The 17,598-nt window shown below is 33.5% G+C and overlaps 1 protein-coding gene across 1 annotated transcript; it reads right to left on the bottom strand.

The window, feature by feature from the left end:
- Window positions 1-3,830: 3,830 nt before the first annotated feature.
- LOC18095304 (CRM-domain containing factor CFM2, chloroplastic) lies at window positions 3,831-15,888 on the bottom strand. Its single transcript, XM_024587679.2, has 13 exons — window positions 15,093-15,888; window positions 14,456-14,984; window positions 14,250-14,380; window positions 10,684-11,001; window positions 10,437-10,593; window positions 10,010-10,302; window positions 8,857-8,916; window positions 8,716-8,769; window positions 8,165-8,266; window positions 7,704-7,877; window positions 7,389-7,617; window positions 4,501-4,631; window positions 3,831-4,412 (listed from the first exon to the last, which is right to left on the bottom strand). The coding sequence occupies exons 1-13, from the start codon at window positions 15,768-15,770 to the stop codon at window positions 4,176-4,178; spliced, it is 3,093 nt and encodes a 1,030-aa protein (XP_024443447.2). The 5' UTR covers window positions 15,771-15,888; the 3' UTR covers window positions 3,831-4,175.
- Window positions 15,889-17,598: the final 1,710 nt, after the last annotated feature.

Raw genomic sequence — 17,598 nt, 5'->3', positions numbered from 1 at the left:
TTAGGATAAACATCAACCACAATATAAATCTTGTAGATCCAATGGAGGATGATGATCTCGTTAATAATCACCAAAATCTCCTATATTTTAAAAAGAGATAGAAATTATGACAGTTGTTCAAAGCCTAGTTTAGGAGAATACAAAGCCTAAATACTTTGGTAAGGGAAATTGATGCAAAACTATACATTATGTCAAAGAAACAAGTTTTAAAAGCTGAATTGACCAATAAAGTGATTAGTAACAAACAATCTCAAGCATCATTCAAGCTACTAACAAAAAACACCCAAATCGATCAACCTTATATAAGATGTATCTTTGTTTGTACAAACAAATATTAGTGTTAATTATAGATCGATTTATATAAAAGTAAAGTGATATAACAACTAAAACACTTAATAAAAAAGGTGTAGAGAGTTCTCATATTTATACAATATATATATCTTAGAATGTTGTAATAGACCATGACCTACTAAAGAGATAGATCATTGAGAATATTGAGAATTAGTTAAAGTTATTATTATGATAATAAAAAAGTCTATAAAGCAACAATCCAAGAGCCATAGAAGTAAGAACTAGGCCAAGTACCAAGATATGACTAGAGGTCCAATAAAAATGGAATAAGCTTGTTGAATGTGCTAAGTCAATACCTAAAGAGCTCAAATATAGGAAACAAACACCGCAACATTGGTTCAATTTATTTTTTGTTATATTATAAATCCTTAACCTAAAACTGGTAAATCAATACTAGAAATGGTAAATTTCAATTGAGAAATGATAAATAAGAAGATACGTTGTTATAGATAGTGATGAAAAAAATTAATAATTTAACCTAAATTTTAGATGAAATAAAGTAATAAAATCGATACATGACATGTTAATTAGTAATAAATCATGTAAACTTCCCAATTTGGTAAAATAATTATTTTAAAGAAAGATTGTTTTATAAATTTAGAGTGAAAATATTTAGAGGAAAGATAAAAGGAAATTCCAAATAAATTAATGTGTGACTTTATATGCAAATAATGTTAACTGCTAATATAAGCTCACGTATAATCGTATAGTTTTTAATCGAAAATGAAGGAAATCTAAAAGGAAAATTTTTATTATGAATAGGGATGAAATTCCTCAATTAGTTACTTTGAAAATCCTGTTGATTTCAGTAAATAAAATAGTATGCAAAAATTCAGATTTTTGGTGTAAAATTATTGATTGTCTAGTCTTACAATTTTGAGTATATCTCTCAATCCGATCATTGGATTAGGCTAAACTTTTACGAGGAGTCTCCTGATATATATTTATATCTTAAGTTAAGCTTTCATGTTAATTAGAATTTAATAAGGCTCTGTAAAAATACTGATTATATGACAAAAATATAGAATATGACATATGGACTAAGTAGTGGCATTTTTATAAATAAATGCAAACAACCCCCTTCTATTTATGATTTGGCCAAATGTATAGTGCTAGAAAAGAGAGAGAAAAGCTTCAAAACTTCTTGCATGTTTTTTCTTCTCCCTTCTTCTATATAACATAGATGAGAATTTGTGTTAGGAACATAAAAAGTGAAGTTTTATAGAGAAATTTAAACCAAAAAAAGAATAAGATGAGAAGAACAATGGGGGATTATAACTTAGAGAGAGAAACAAGCACTAGTTGAGGGAAGAAGAAGACTTGAGGGAAGATTTACAAAGTAACTCACAAATTGAGTTCAAATTTCATGGGTAAGTTGATTTTTATGTTGTATTATCTTGTTTTTCTTGTGTTGTGGATGGGATGATGAAAATCTCTGATATGCTTATCTAGGGTTCATGTAAAAATTTTAGGGGAATGATTTTTTTATACATTTTTTCCTTATTTGCATTACAATGGTTAAGATCACAATAAATAAAACGATAGATTTGGATAGAAACTATGAGTTTTTTATGGTATTTTGCCAGCTATATGAGAAAAATGATAGGAGATGAAAGTTTTCTTAATTTTGTGATATTGGTGGTTAGAAACTAATGGGAAAGCCTAATATAATGTGTTGATGTAGAATTCTTATCAGCGAATAAGAGTTACATGCATGGAAGTTAAGATATTTGTTAAACCTTATGGAAATGTGTGGTTATCCAATAAGTAAGTATGAGAAATTGCAATGAAATAAGCTTTAAGATAAATATGAAAAATGTATGTTTTGTATATGATAGAAGATGATAACTAGGAAATTGTAGGACATAATGTTGATATGTGAAAATGTTGTAAACCAAATGGATTTATGAGTTGGTTATGTGTGAATGAATGAGATGAAACAAATGAAACAAATTGAAGGAAAAAACATAAAAATTTTGACATTTTAAGGCCGACTATAGAGGAGGTCTTAGGTAATTAGATTAATTGATGATAATTTTTATGAATTGTGATTAGTTTTTATATATTGTTGATGTGATAATATTTGGAAGAGTATTGACTAATATTATTCATTGAATTAAAACTATTAGTATACTTTCACGTAAAGATTATAAGTAAGAAAATTGAAAAATGGAGATGCGAAGATGATTTCCATGTTTGTTTACATATGTAGTGTTTATAGTAGTTACTTTGAATGTGTAAGTGGTTGTTGAGATGTTAAGGGGGAGACTAATATTATTCATGATAACTTGATAAGTCACTTAAGATTATTGTTAATTGAAAATGTTTAATGCTATATAACTGGATTCTACTTAACTAAACATATAAGATTTAGAATGACCACTCATGATTATATAAGATTAGAGAAAGTAGTTAAGCAAACTATATATGATATATTTAGATAAAGAGTTGTCAACTAATTGATCTAGAAGTTACGTGGAAATATGATTGATAAGTTATGTTATCTATTTAATTTAATTTATTTTGATTTATTGAGTTACTCAAGGTTGGATAAATTAAATGGAATTCTAACCCATTAAGAAAACTAAGCAATATTTTCCAAATTAATATGGGGAGTTATTAATTTGCAAGAAAATATCAGAAGATCAAATTATGATTAAAATTCTTATCTAAATTTGATTCATCATAGTAAACTCAAAATAGTCAATTAAATAGGAAAATATGATTCAGATGATCTTAAATAACTTTTTCCATACAATGATGCCAAAATAATATCATGGGACTAAATAAGAAAAAAAAAATCTAGTGAATAGTATTTTATGAGTGCGTCTGCAATTATTTAGCCACACCCTTTAATATTTTGTTAATTCAAATTTTAAATCAATATGTAAAAGGTCACACAACTATTATAAAAGATGGTCAGCCATGTAATTTCAATCTAAATTTTTCTTATTTTAATTTTTATTGCTTTCCTTAACAGCACTTTTTACTGTTTTTCTTAATTTTTGCACTTTATAGTTCTTGCAATTAATCTCTCTTTTTTTATGTTCTTGTTTCTCGTGTGATGTTAGTGAGGACAAATTACCTTCTTTTTTTGCAAGGTGTGAAATCTTTGTATTCCATATTCCACTTCATTTTATGAGATTGCTACATGTCTCTTATTGGGATTGAGTTTTTATTTTGTAGTTTCTTCTCATTACAAGGGAGAAATAATTAACTTGTAGCATAATTTATTAGAAAATTATCAGATAGATTAGTGAAGGGTAGGGATGACAATAGATAAAGCTGGAGCCGATTTTCTCCACCCTCCTCTAACTAATCCATCACTTGCCTTCGCTGCAATCTAGTCTGATTGAATCAAGTGGAGGACTTCTACACCCTACAGATACTCTATTTGAGTCTTATTTTTTAAGATTAATTTTATAAAAATAAAATGTAAGTTTAATATATATATATATATATATATATATATATGAATGTCATCTGGAACGAGACTTTATCGTTTGTTTTTCCTTCCCATCTTATTCTTGCAGCAAAAGTTGATGCAGTTGAAACACGAATGCCTTGCTTTTTTTCTTGATCCAAAGGACTCCGAACATGCGGCTCATTCTTGAAGATGGAAACCAAGTTTCTGTCAAGTATCTTACACGAGCAAAAGCATTGTTGCTCTATGCTGAACTATCCAAAATCATCTGAGAACGTGTACTTTCCACTACACAGACAGCGTGAAGAGGGATGACCTTACACCAAGGTGTTAACATGCATTTTTTAGTACAAGCACTGATCATGGCAATGGATGCAATTCTTCACGCACATGCTCGAATTTATACAGATGAAGTTGGTCTGTTAGCTTGGTGGTTGTGCTGCAGCCCACATTCAAGTCTGATTGCTTCCATGAGCTCAAGAGACACAGCATGCCGACTCCTGCCCTTTGCTCTAGATGCCTCCCCGGCATTTTGCTTATTTTCCTTGCCCTTGTGGCCTGGTTCACCTGCACCCCAACCCCGGTAAAGTATGACCTTGCTGGGCTCCTGAGAGACTAGAACTGCACCTGTTGCTTCCTGTGGATTAAACAGAAGCAGAAGATTCTAACCAATTAATTTATTCAGGTTTAAAGTAACCAAATGAACATGAAATTAGGGTTCAGACCTCCAACTTGGAAACCACCTCCTGGACAGAAGTTCCTTTGGCTCTGCCTTTGACATGTACAATAGCAAAAGGATGCCTCTGAAAGTGGGCCTTTATTGTTTTTGCAACACCAGTGACAATGTTGCTCCTCCCTAGAAAAGAATTGCAGTAGCAGAGATACAAGACTCAATAAGTTCCTATGTTTAGTTTATGCCTTATGGAAGAAAGAATGTGGGGAGTAGAGGGGCTAAGGTTGGAAACTGGGAGCATATAATATGTTCAGAAAGGAAAATGTAACATTTTCCTCTCTAAGAAAATGTATTGTTGTAGCATCCACAAAAAACAGTTGGTAAGATCACCAAATTTGAAATGCCACGTTTGGTTGGCAATTTGCCTATTACACATCCAAAAAGTAGAAAATTGAGGTTCAAAGTTTTCAATGTTTTTGGGTCATGCAGAAAGTTCAACAAAAAATACATCAACCCAAGGAAAGAAAGTTAGCACAGTTCAAGTATGCAGCAAAATAACTTCACTAGCAACTAAATCCTGGGGTCTTGGAGCATATGAGACAATAATTCACATCCATCGCCAATCATGGGGTAGTTTAAAGTTTTTTTTTATCGCAGGACCAGCTCATTAACAGCATGGTTACCCCACTTGACTATTGGAGAAAGTCCCTTAACTTGGGGTCCACTTTTTTTCCCAGAAAACAAAGCCATGTCTAGCAGATTCAGCTGATGAACAAAAGCACATTTTGGGGCTTCATAAAGCTAGGTTTTTTGGGTTTCATGGTGGCAACAAAAAAGAGTATATTCGTGGTAGAAGATTATTCTCACTACAGAGGATTTTCTAGCAATGGAAGCTGATTCTTATACTTCATTTATTACTAGTTTGAATGGACTACAAAGAATGGTTGTTAGAATGTAAACATACATAAAATGAGAGGGTAAATAAACTGGAAGGTGTCTCCATTGCTTATACTCTAAATTAAGAAGATTGGGATGCTGAACTCCTAATTCTTTGTTTCTATAAAACATGTAATCATTCATAAAGTATAAACTTTGTATGTCAAGAGCGAAATGAAGAGTAATTGTATATTAAGACAAGTTAGCCATAGGGAGAATTCATTCATTGATCCAAGCCCTTCAAAGTGGTCTCAAGAAATAAAAAAGGCTTGAAAGAGCGGGGAGAAAGAGCAGGAGGCACTTCATTTAGAATATACAAACTACAATGATTTGGAGAGTACAGAAAATAAACTAAGGCAAACGAGACAACATTTAACATATGAAAAGTGGATCACACAAAATTGATGTCCTCCAATAGAATTAAGAGGGTTAAACCATGATGTCAACGAAAATAAGAACCTGTGCTTTAATGGCATTTTTCATCCCCTGACTATTATAATTTTAGCACATTACATCCGGTGGCTTTGAAAAATGCAATATTTTGTCCAATTGTGTTTTTGAAACTGTCAGGTTTAATGTGAGATATTTTACTGGTGGGCGATGGTGTGGCAGCAAGTCCTTGTGCTATTGTAACATGGCGACTTTCATCCTTCCATCCACATCCATTAAAAATTCCTATGAACATTTGAATTTGAGATATTTTATGGAAGCAGACAACACTCATGTTCCAATTTTATTGGGTACCTTTAGGAACCATTGCCACACTAGCACCCACTGATAAATACCTAAACCTGATTGTCAAATACTCTAAAAGAATTAAAATTATATTAAGTAATAAATGGATTTGTCAAATATAAAATCTAATAAATCTAAATTGTAAAAAGAAAATTGAAAATATCAACTCAAAGTCTAAACCTTAAATTATAAGTATAAATAAATTAGAAATGAAAAGGCCATCATCGACTTCACTTCCTCTAGACTAACTCCCCCTCCTCCCTGAACACTTCAAAGGAATGTCTTCACCAGGCATGACTGACTTTCAGTTTCTTCTTTCAAGTGACAACGATCCGCTAAAGCTGTATATTTTGTTCCCACACATACATTCCTACAAGAATCTGACCCAAAAGCCAGCTAACTTGTTCAAATTTTGACGATTTAAAGAGTTCCTCCATTCCCAAATCTAGCTTCTCTTCAATTTCTACCCTCCACCACCAAACTGTATGGCAAAATTGCTGAACAAAATATAGCCATGGGGAAAAATGGAGGAACAGAGAAACCACCATCAAACACTCCAACAATGTCTCACAAGTTAAACACAGTGAGTACAAAAAACTGTTAGTAATCACATGGCTTAACTGCAACTGTTGTGCTTGCGGAATCTCATAGCATGGGCCACTTAAGAAGTTTAGTTGAATCCCAACAGTTTTTTTTTTTTAATGTTTTGTTTTTCAATTGTGTTAAATAGGGGTTCAATTTGAAACCTAATTTGATGTAGTTGTTCGCAGTACAAATTTGATACAGTAGTTATGAGCTTCATTTGTTGTTGTTCGATTTTGACTTTTAGTTTTTTTTCTTTTTTTCCTTCAATTTTGAATGTGTTTTTCTTTAATTTTTAATGAACTTTAGTTAATTTTACACATTTTTTTTGTTAGTGGGTACTGATGCTGCAGCTAGTCCTCTCAACACCCAATCAAATTAGAACATGTGATGATTTGAATCAAGTAGGTCCTCAAAATAGCCCAAATTCAAATCATGGTGGAAATGGATGGTAGACAACTTGTCATGATTATGATAGTACAAAGACCCATTTGTGTTTTTTGGAACCACCAGGTTCAGTGTGCCATTATAGCAAATGTTGCAAGACAAAACGCCATTAAACCATCACAGGGTTTGAGAATAGCACCCTTAGAAACCACATTAGTTGAAGGGGAATGCAAACCATGATGTAAAAGAAAGTAGAATAAAAAAAAATCAGAAAATGAGATGACAGGAATAGAATATCACCTACTGCAAGCACTGGACGGTTTTTCATCTTGAGGGCTTGCTTTCTTAGAAGAAGTCTGTCTCTATTGGAAAGACAAACAACGCTGGAAGGCTTTCTATTGTCCTCTTCCACCACAATTGGAACTGATTCTCCCGACTGATTTTCAGCTGATTTGACTGATGATCCCATTTCCTCATTGAAAGAAACACAGTTCTTGGCATTAAGGTGAGACACATTCTTTTCATTTGACTGAAATGTCAATAAGCAATACCAGATTAGAAGCTACAGATATGTATTATAAAACATAGAAGACTATTACAGGTTTCATTTCTCACGAATTCAGGTGAAGAATTAGGTTCATTTTCACCAGTCCTATTCCCATCAAATGTTGGATAAAGATCAGTCCAATTAGACCGTTGAGCAGGTTGAAGTTGCTTATGATTCGCTGATGCACCCAGGCTATCATTTTGATTAACAGCAGTTGAATCAACTCCATGTTCATCCCTAGTCTTAAATAATACAAAATGCCAAACTCCATATTAGATGTCATAAGTGACAAGAAAAAGGAAAAGGAAATTTAAAACCAATGTTATGTAATAAAGAAGAATATAAGTGCATTAATTAAATGTGATCAGAATGCATATATACTATTATTTGGCCTTCAGTTCAAAATGAATAACAAGCAATCTTAAAATGCCAAGCGAAAACGTAAAATTAGCTCTGACAAGGTATGTTTCACTTTCAAATATGTTATTGATATGCTTCTTTTCTCTTTTGAGGTGGATATGTATCTTACCTCAATAATCGCATTACAATCAGCAGGAATGGTTGAATATGAATGACAATCAGGCTTCAGTTCAGAATCTGTTCTTGCAGGTTCTTCTAATTCATCTTTAACCTGAAACAGAAGGCAAATGTGTAATTTAGCCTTTTACAGATGGAAAATGATTTACATGTAAAATATTTTTCAATGTTTGCCGTAAAATATTTTACATGTAAAATATTTTTCAATGGTAGTGGTAGTTGAAATAGTTGGATGATATTGTAAGTGGATTACTTTACGGAACTTCATAGGCTGAAAATATTTTCTAACAAATAAACTAATTTTAAAGGTTGACTATAAAATATTTTTCATTGACCAGTTTTTTGTAAAATATTTTACGCAAAACAAACAAACCCTTAAGTAAAAGAATAAAATGTTCAATTTAGTATTGATCAAACAGAGAACATTGTTGGGCAGTGTGTAGAACAGAGCCAGCAGGCACTAAACTAAGAGTTGTGTTAGTGTATGTGCGTGCAAGGTGCATGACATGTTTCTGGGTGTGAGAGGGAGGGAAAGCCAATCACCTGAAATTTTGATTCATCAAAGCACTGTACATTATAGGCTTCCTTGTCTTTAACCTGCGTCAAACATCATATGCGAATTTTATAAGACAATGTACTTGGCGAATAAAAACAATCAAATGAGTTTAGGAAAGTGAGACTCACTAATTGAAGTTTCAAGTGGTCTATGTTACTGGTGAGCCGCAAAACATGAAGCTTCAATGACTTCATTAAGAAAACAAGGAAACAAAATCAAACTCTTTAAAAATTAGGTCACTTAGCAGGAATAGTAATCAGCATATTAGGTCAGATATCAGAAGGACCAACTATTTGAATGTTTCAAAAGGCTGCCAGTAATCTTGATCGATGCCAAAATGTCATCACTTGGTTTATAAGATAGGGAAACTGGCAACTTAATTCGACAGGGCATGCAAAGAAAAAAGAAAAAGGAAAAAGAAATCACCACACAATATTTTAATGGGCAAGGTTTTAACATAAAATCTACTACCAAAGCCCAACTCAGAAAATCCAAAGGATAACGTAGATATCATACTGAGTCAAAGGAGATAGAAAGGAGTAAAAAACAATGATTGAAAAGCTTGCATAAAGGCAAGCACAACATCATCAAAGGGCTCTCAAGGTTCTCATATCATGGCAAGGGTGATAAGCCAGGACAACTCTTCTCTTTACTTTCCAGATAGTCAACAGACCTTGAAAGCTAAAAATTAATCGTTAATGGATGACCCTTATCATTAATATACGTTGTGGAAATAGACCAAGAATCAAAAATCACACAAGAACACATAAAAACATATATACAGTTTGGCAACCTTGGCTTACATCCATGAGCAAGCATAGTAACAAAAACGCACCATGTGAAAACAGAGATTACAAGGAATCGCACATATTATTCTCTCAAACAAAACCCATTTACACCAAAACTCACTCTCTCTCACACTATTCTTTTCTCTTACAAATCTACCTCACACATATAAAAGAAATCTCTATCCAACTCACTCTTTTCTTTAGCAACCAAGTTCTAGAGAATGAGAGCTTGAAAATAAGACAACCCTGAAATATGACATCCTTGGGCTTTTAGACAAGCTAAACCTCTTGGCTTCTCAAATAAGTTAATTTATTTAGACTTTCTTTGTAAGCTAAATTAACAAGCACATGGGTTATTTCTTTTCTAGCTTGAGCACACAATTTTAAGACATTACAACAATATGTTTACCTCTAAAATGTGTTAATATACACGTGCACACACAAGGGTGCAGGGAAAAATACATGCACTTTATATCATACAAGCCAAGTTTACCTCTCGTCGTTGTGCCTCTAAAGAGCGTTTCATTGCTTGCCTTTTACTCAGGAGTGTTGGAGGCCTTAAACAAGCAGGTCGTGTATAATTCTTCCCGCGATACAGGATAATAGCATAACCCTTACTGACACCCTCCACTGCCACTAATATTCCACCACTTTCAGCCTCCAAGGTCCGTGCTACTGCTTGAACAGCCTGAAAGCTCTTCTCTTTACATATTATCTTTACAAGCTCCCTATATTTCCAGTGAAGGTGCATGTTTTCAATTGTTCCATCAAAAACCCCCCGTCTACCTGAGAAAAGAAGAGAAAACATTCATCAGGGGCCATCTTGGTGGGATAATTCATTTTGACAAGTTAAAAGCCCTTTAATCTGAAAGAAAGAATATAAAGATACATGCAACAGTGCTTTCTTGCAAAGAACTCACCCATTAAAAGGAAAGGCTTCATTTTCAAGCCGATCTTCCGTAACATATATCTTTCTTCTTCAGTTATCCCCTCTTTATCTATTTCTGGCTGCTGGGACATCTCTGATTTCTCTAGCTCTGAAAGAAGTTTCTCGGCTTTGGCTTTCTTTTCTAGTGCCTGTGATAACATGCCTCGTGTTAACATAAATAAGAGTTTGACAAGTGCAAGTCAATTCTCAACAGCTATGGCACCTCCACAACATCATACCATGGACAATTTGATGCTAGTCCTTTTAATTGCTGCATCAGTGGACCTCAAGTTTTTATTTTCAGAGAGATCATGTTTCCGGTCATTGGTATCATCAATTTCATCTCTAGATTTAGCATTTGTAGTCCTCCAACTCCTGTCTTTAAGCTCCTCCGAAGTTTCATTTGATGTAATACAGTCTGTCCATCGTTTATCCATATCTCCACGCTTTCTTCGATCTTCAATTGCAGAGGAAACTGCAGATGGTAGGAAATCCTTTCCCCGATACAATACAATAAATTCTCTATCCCGTGAAAGCAAAGTTCCTCCGGTCAGCCACTACAATAAATTGTTTTAAGCTTAGCATGTATCTACAATTAGAGTAATCAACATTCTCTGCGGTGTGATCAAATAAAGGTTTTTAAAATAACAAGCTTTGATTCTATTTTGCAATGTGTAATTTATGAATAATGCAATGATTAATAAATCCACTTAAGTCGTTGTAAAAACTTCTGCATGGATAGGAGTCCATGCACCATATTGAAAATTCCATACCAGGACTGGACCAAAATTTGTCAGAAGAGGGAAAGTGAGATCAAATAGCTGAAACCATAAGCTAATAATTCTAACCTGATAAGATAGCTCAAAAAATAACTAACAGATGGAGGGGTTTAAAAAGGAAGTATCTTAGATAACCAATGTTTAAATGCGTAGAGTTTTGAGTTTCTGTTCATTGGTTGAAGACAGACATAGCCATCCATCTATCAAGTGTCAATTTATAGAGATGAATACTTGGAGATGCAAGTTGCTCTCACAAGAAGGTATGCATGAGCGAGCCACCAATTGAAACAGAGTCATAACAACTTCAAAATTTGTTGTCAAATTCATCATTGTTAGAATGATATAATTCTTAATTAGTATCAATTTGATTCAAGAATCAAAGGTTTCATATCTATAATAATTGAAATCATCAGAAACCATAGACAAATTACACAATTCATAACTCAACTCAAACCATACAAGTCCAAAGAGTTTTTTGTCACAAGATGTTGGGTTTGATACTAAGAAGTTGGAAAAGAAGAATTTGAATTTGGTTGTCTTTGCCTCATGTTGTTGGGTCTAATTATGGAAAGTTGCATTTTGGATTATTTTCCTTTCTCTTTGTATCAGTACTGTAGCGACATGTTCACATCATAGAGGGTCAGTAGGTTATTTACTTGTGTTCCCTTTTATTTAGAAGGTGGTCCTTCCCAGCTCTCACCAACAACCCCCCCCCCCCCCCCTCTCAATCCCCAACCTGTGGACATGCCAGCAGCACCAAATATATCATCAACATAGAAGAGTCCATCAAGGCTCCTGACAAGGTAATTAAGAGATTGGATGTAAACAATGCCAAGTGGGGGGAGGAGACAAACTTAAAGCAGGCTACTAGTTTTGATGAGATAAAAAAGAAAAACTAATCACAGACTTTGCCTACAAGCCACCACAGTAAAGCAACAATCCCAGGGATCTGGAGGTGCTAGAAGCTCCAATTCAGCCAGATCTGCAAAAATCCACCTGTAAAACTACTTCGGGGAATAAAAGGCGGGGATAAAACCCTCTGTCCTTGTTTGGCTCTCACTACTAATAGAAGCAAAGGGCGTGGAAGTCCACAAGTGTAAAGCAGGTTACTAGTTTTGATGAGATAAAAAGAACTGATCATAGACTTTGCCTATAAGCCATCACAATAATGCAGCAATCCCAGGAAGCTGGGGGTGCTAGAAGCTCCAGTACGGCCAGATCTGCAATAACCCAGCTCTAAATATACTTAGGGAAAGAAAAGGTTTAGGAGTGTTCAAACCCCTCAAATAATTAAAAATCTTAACACCCCAGATTGGGGTGTTTAGAGGGTTTAAGAATATTAAATGACATAAACATCCTTAACTTAAAATTTAAAAAAAAAACCTTGGACAACATATGCAACAGAGAGAGCAGGTTCTTATTATAGCTTGCTTATAGCAGGCTATCTGGGCCATTTAGTTTTCAGACCTTCTATAAGTAGTTGATTTAATAACAGTTGAAGAACAACAGGCAGAAATTATTGCAGCATTAAATGAGATTACAGCACTAGGCTTCAGGCAACTTTGTGAGGAAAAACTGCTTGAATAAAGGGCAAAACTAAGACGGACACTAAACAAAGTAATATTAAGCATAACTTCCTTCCACTCATTAAGGCTATTTTGCAATTTATAATTAATCTCATGTTTTCCTAACCCTCTCATTCTCTTCCCTTCCCTTCTCATCCCTTGCATATCCAAAGAAGAGAAGTGTTTCACCACTCCCTTCCTTTATTTATCCTTACTAACCCTATCCTTGCTTACCCTTCTTTCAACCAAATATAATGTTAGGGGAGCTTGCGACACAAATGTGAAACGCACAACAAATTCTCTAACTACACCACTTGCTAATAATATTGTAGACTCTGGCAAGAATAAAATCATATGAAAATCACACTACAATATACAACTGGTTTAGTCTTTTAGCAAAACTTAAAAAAAAGTGGAAAACATTATTTTGGCTACAAAGCCAGAAAAATGTTTTATGAGTGAAAAAATTACTTATTAATATTTAGTGTAAAGTTTCACCAATAAAAGACACTAAATAACAATTTTTTAAATGTTTCTTTGGGTATTATAGGAAGTATAAAAATAAAAGTTGGCTAGAAAATTAAAAATAAAAATTGAACTTATCAGTCTTAAAAAATCATGATAGAACTTAATGAGATCATAACTCATCTGTACTTTTTTCAGAAAAGAATAGAATATGTCCTTGCAGAATTTCATTCACTGTGTGTTCAAGTTAATTATGCAGTATATTTTTAAGAAGAATAGATCTTAGTGTGGCTTATACATAATCCCAAACAAACAACTTTCCAAGTGGCCTCACAACCACTCAATTAATGTAGTACAAAACTGAATGGAAAACTTTCACCCAATCTTACTATTTGCTCTAATTAATACTCGACTTTCATAATTGGGATCTTAATTCATAAATTCGGATATTAATTCGCCATCCATGGTCCAGGTTCTATAACAAAAGAGGGAATTCAACAAACATAAGAAAGAAGTCCAAATCTAAGAGCACATACCAGAATACAAGTTCAGAGAGAGAGATAGGTGAATATACCACACTAGAAGGATTTACACTTTGATGATATGCAACTAGAGGTGCTATGATATGATCTAATGGAAATAAAGTAGAACACTGCAAATTCTAATGCAATACTCCCAAGTTAATCAATAAGGAAAGCTAATTGCTCAAGAATCTCATATATGATTTTGTGAGAAAGACCTTAACCTGTTAGCCGCTTCAATCGGTGTAAGAAAGACTTGAGAAATGGGAAATTATTTCCACAAGATTGGCTAAATAGCTAATTCCTTAGATTTCCAAATATACTAGTCTTAACTCTAAACACCTAAAAGAAATGAAGAATCTATGGATACAAGGACTTAAGCATCGATTGGAGAAGATACATAACAAAGCACCATAATTTATGAACTGAAAATTCATAACAGAAAGAAAAGGCATAAATAGGTGTAATTACTAACTTTTAATTCTTGAGCCATCAACTCACTATTAGTATTCTGCACTCCCCTCTTAACTGCAATTTTAGCAATCTCACATTTTTCCCAAAGCTTGACAATTGAAGCAGCCAATCCTTGATGTTTCGTATTTCGACCTGATATAAAAAAGGAAACAAGTCATCAGATTTCAACCATAAGACTTCAAGATAGAAAATTGAAGACAAGCCCACCTAAGGCAAAATGGCAAGGCAGGGGTCGACCAAGCCTCTTTAATGTGGTCATTTCATCATTTGTCAGAGTGGGGCTGACACCATATGGAAGAAGACGGAAGGGTCTCCGATATCCAGAAACAACAGCAGGTAAGAGATCAGCATCAACTGGGAGTGGATCATATCCCCACCAATCATTAAATCGGGGGCCTAGTCCATCCAACAACTGATCAGCTTCTTCTGTAAGTTGTGCCTCCCCCGGCAATTGAAACCGTACTCTATTGGGGGAACCAACCCCTTGGACTAAGCTCGGTCTAACTATTTCATCGGATGATCTTGGTTCAGGTGGAGCTGCGCCATCCACGGCAGACAGGACACTCCCCTCCTCATCAACTTCTTTATCATCCACGTCTATATTTTGTACAGCATCAGGAGAAGTTTCATTCACTGAACTAGTTTCTGCAAGGAAGTAGGGATACTTATAATCGGCACCTCTATACAACACTATTTTACTGCCAACCCTCCACACAACTAACCCTCCAGTTTTTCTCTGCATAGCAAACAAAAAAGAAAAACGTAGTCAAGAAACAAATAATAATAATAATAATAATAATAATTCACTGAACTAAAGAATATCAATCAAGAAATTCTATCCAACCTCCAATAAATCATGAGTCCTCTTCATGTTCATTCTACACAAATCCTCACAGACAATCTTAACAACCTCGGACCTCCTCCACCTCTCATGAATACCATTCACTATCCCTTCCGTAATCCCTGCTTTCCCGACCTTCAATTTCCTTTTTTCCGCAATCCCAATTGTCCTCAGCCTCCTCAATTCCTCATTGGGTAAACTCAATTCCGCCAATGACGGGACTTTTGCCTCTCCTTTCTTTGCTTCTCTTTCTCTCTTCACCTCTCTTCTCAGTTCATGATACCTAGATATAGCCTTCCCGGAACCCGGCACCGGTACCGGATTCTCCGGCGTGCTCCAGCTCGGGTCGAGAGTTTGGCCGACCCGGTACTTGGGCAATCGATTTGGTAAAGGGATGAAGATTTCTCCAGCAGTGGTTTGCGCTTTGGTTTCGGTTTCTTCGGTGAAGCCCAGGGAGCGGAGCTTGTCGGCAATGCGTTGGATGGCGGAATGAGGGAGGGTTTGGGGGTTGTCGGCACTGGAGCTCCGGACGAGGAATTTGAGTGAGGGATTATTATTACTACTACTACTACTGTTATGGTACTCGAAAATTAAGGTTTTGGGGATTGGGCAGATGAGAGAAGAAGAGTGTGTTCTAGATGAAGGACAAGCATAGCTAATGTGGTTAAGGGAAAGCAACATTTCATGGATGAAGAGAAATTTTGAGACTGAGAAACTGGATAGAACATCACAAAATATACGACAACGAAGGAAAAGCGTGGGAGCGCCAGACTCCTTTCGCTTCACAGTGAAAAGACGGTTTTACTTCCTACTGAAATAACAATTCGCCTATCCTGGGGTAAGAGGGCCTATTTCTTTTTCAAAACAGTAAAAACAGCCTCATTTGTTCGTTGAAAAGAAATTTTTTATAAAAAATAAATTTTAAAAAAATAAATTATTTTTTAATGTTTAGTAGTGTAATAGAAAATAAATTAGAAAATATTTTCCAGTGTTTAGTTATGTCATGGAAAATAAACTAGAAAATAACTTATTAATGTTTTATTTTTTTTAAGTTTATTAAAATAATGAGAAACAAATCTTACAAATTAAAAAGTTGAATGAGAATGAAATTGAAAAAAAAATTCATAAATTATCTCAAATAAAATAAATAATAATCAAAATAATAGAGATCAAATTTAAAAAATAAAAAAATAAAAGATGAAGAAATTAAAATAATAATAATTAACATTTCATAAATTATTTCAAATAAAATAAATAACAATCAAAAGAATGAGGATTAAATTTGATAGATAAAAAATTTCAATAAAAAAATGATAAGAGAAAAGCAAATAACAATTATAAAAATGAGGACCAAAGTTAATATAAAAAATAAATTTTAAGAGATGAAATTGAAAAATAAATATTCAAAACAAAATATATATAGCAATAAAAAGTTTGAGGACTAAAATTGATATAATTAGCAATAACATGACATTTCTAAATTTTTCACAACTTCCAGAAAGTGTTTTTCGTTCAAATTTTTCAGGAAAACACTTTCCTGGAAACCAAGCTAAATTTTCCTTTGACTGGAAAGTGTTTTCCATTGACCAACTTTCCTAATGGCAAACAAACACAGGAAAGTTTAAAAAGTGGTTTTCTGAAAAATCATTTTTTGAGAAACAAACATGGCCTAAAATGCAAATACATGTCCACGCGGCAGTTTTTGTTTCTTGGTTGAATATCCAGTTAAATTACTTAAATATTCTTCAAGTTAAAAAAATTGTATGGCTAAGGGGTTTTTTTTTTTAATCTTAGTTTTTTGTTATTTTGATTTAAAGTGTCACCATATTCTCTCTCTTGGTGCAGTACATGTTGGTGAAAGTTGAGTGATTTGTTATCGATCCTCTCTTTTTTTAATTCTAGTTTTTATTGTTGTTTTTTTATAAAAGTTTTATTTTTTGTAATTTGGTCTTTCAATTTCAATTTATCATGTATTAATATTTTTAATTTGATCTTTATTTTTTTTAATCTGATTTTGTTTCCTTGATCATTTTATAAAAGTTTTATTATTTTTAATTTCACTCTTCAATTCAAGTTTATGGTGTATTATTTTTTTAATCTGCTTTTCATTCTTTTGTTTTTGTTAACTTTATTATTCTTTTCAATTTAGCCCTCAAATTGAAAAATTATTATTTCCCTCTAATTTATTTTTTATTTTGATTTTAACCTCGTTCTTTTAATTTCTATTTTTAATTTTGAGTTTTTTTGTATAATTTTTTTTTCGATTTCATCATTCAACATTTCATTTCTTGAAGATTGGGCTTTTTAGTTTGTTCATGTATGATGTTTCTGGTTTGATGACCCGGGTCACGGTTTGAAAAGTTAACAGGATTTGATATCTTTTTTTTACTTATTTTCTTTTCCAATGCTCGGGTCACGTTCGTTTTTTTTAATAGCTTTATGATTTTCTTCAAAAAAAACTTTTCTATCAGATTATCTCGACCTCATTACCTTGGACGTGGGTTTGAAG

Source organism: Populus trichocarpa, chromosome 1, assembly GCF_000002775.5.
Source record: "Populus trichocarpa isolate Nisqually-1 chromosome 1, P.trichocarpa_v4.1, whole genome shotgun sequence".
NCBI lineage: Eukaryota > Viridiplantae > Streptophyta > Magnoliopsida > Malpighiales > Salicaceae > Populus > Populus trichocarpa.
Note: the sequence above shows the minus strand (reverse complement) of the source record. Positions and strands in the feature narration are given on the sequence as shown.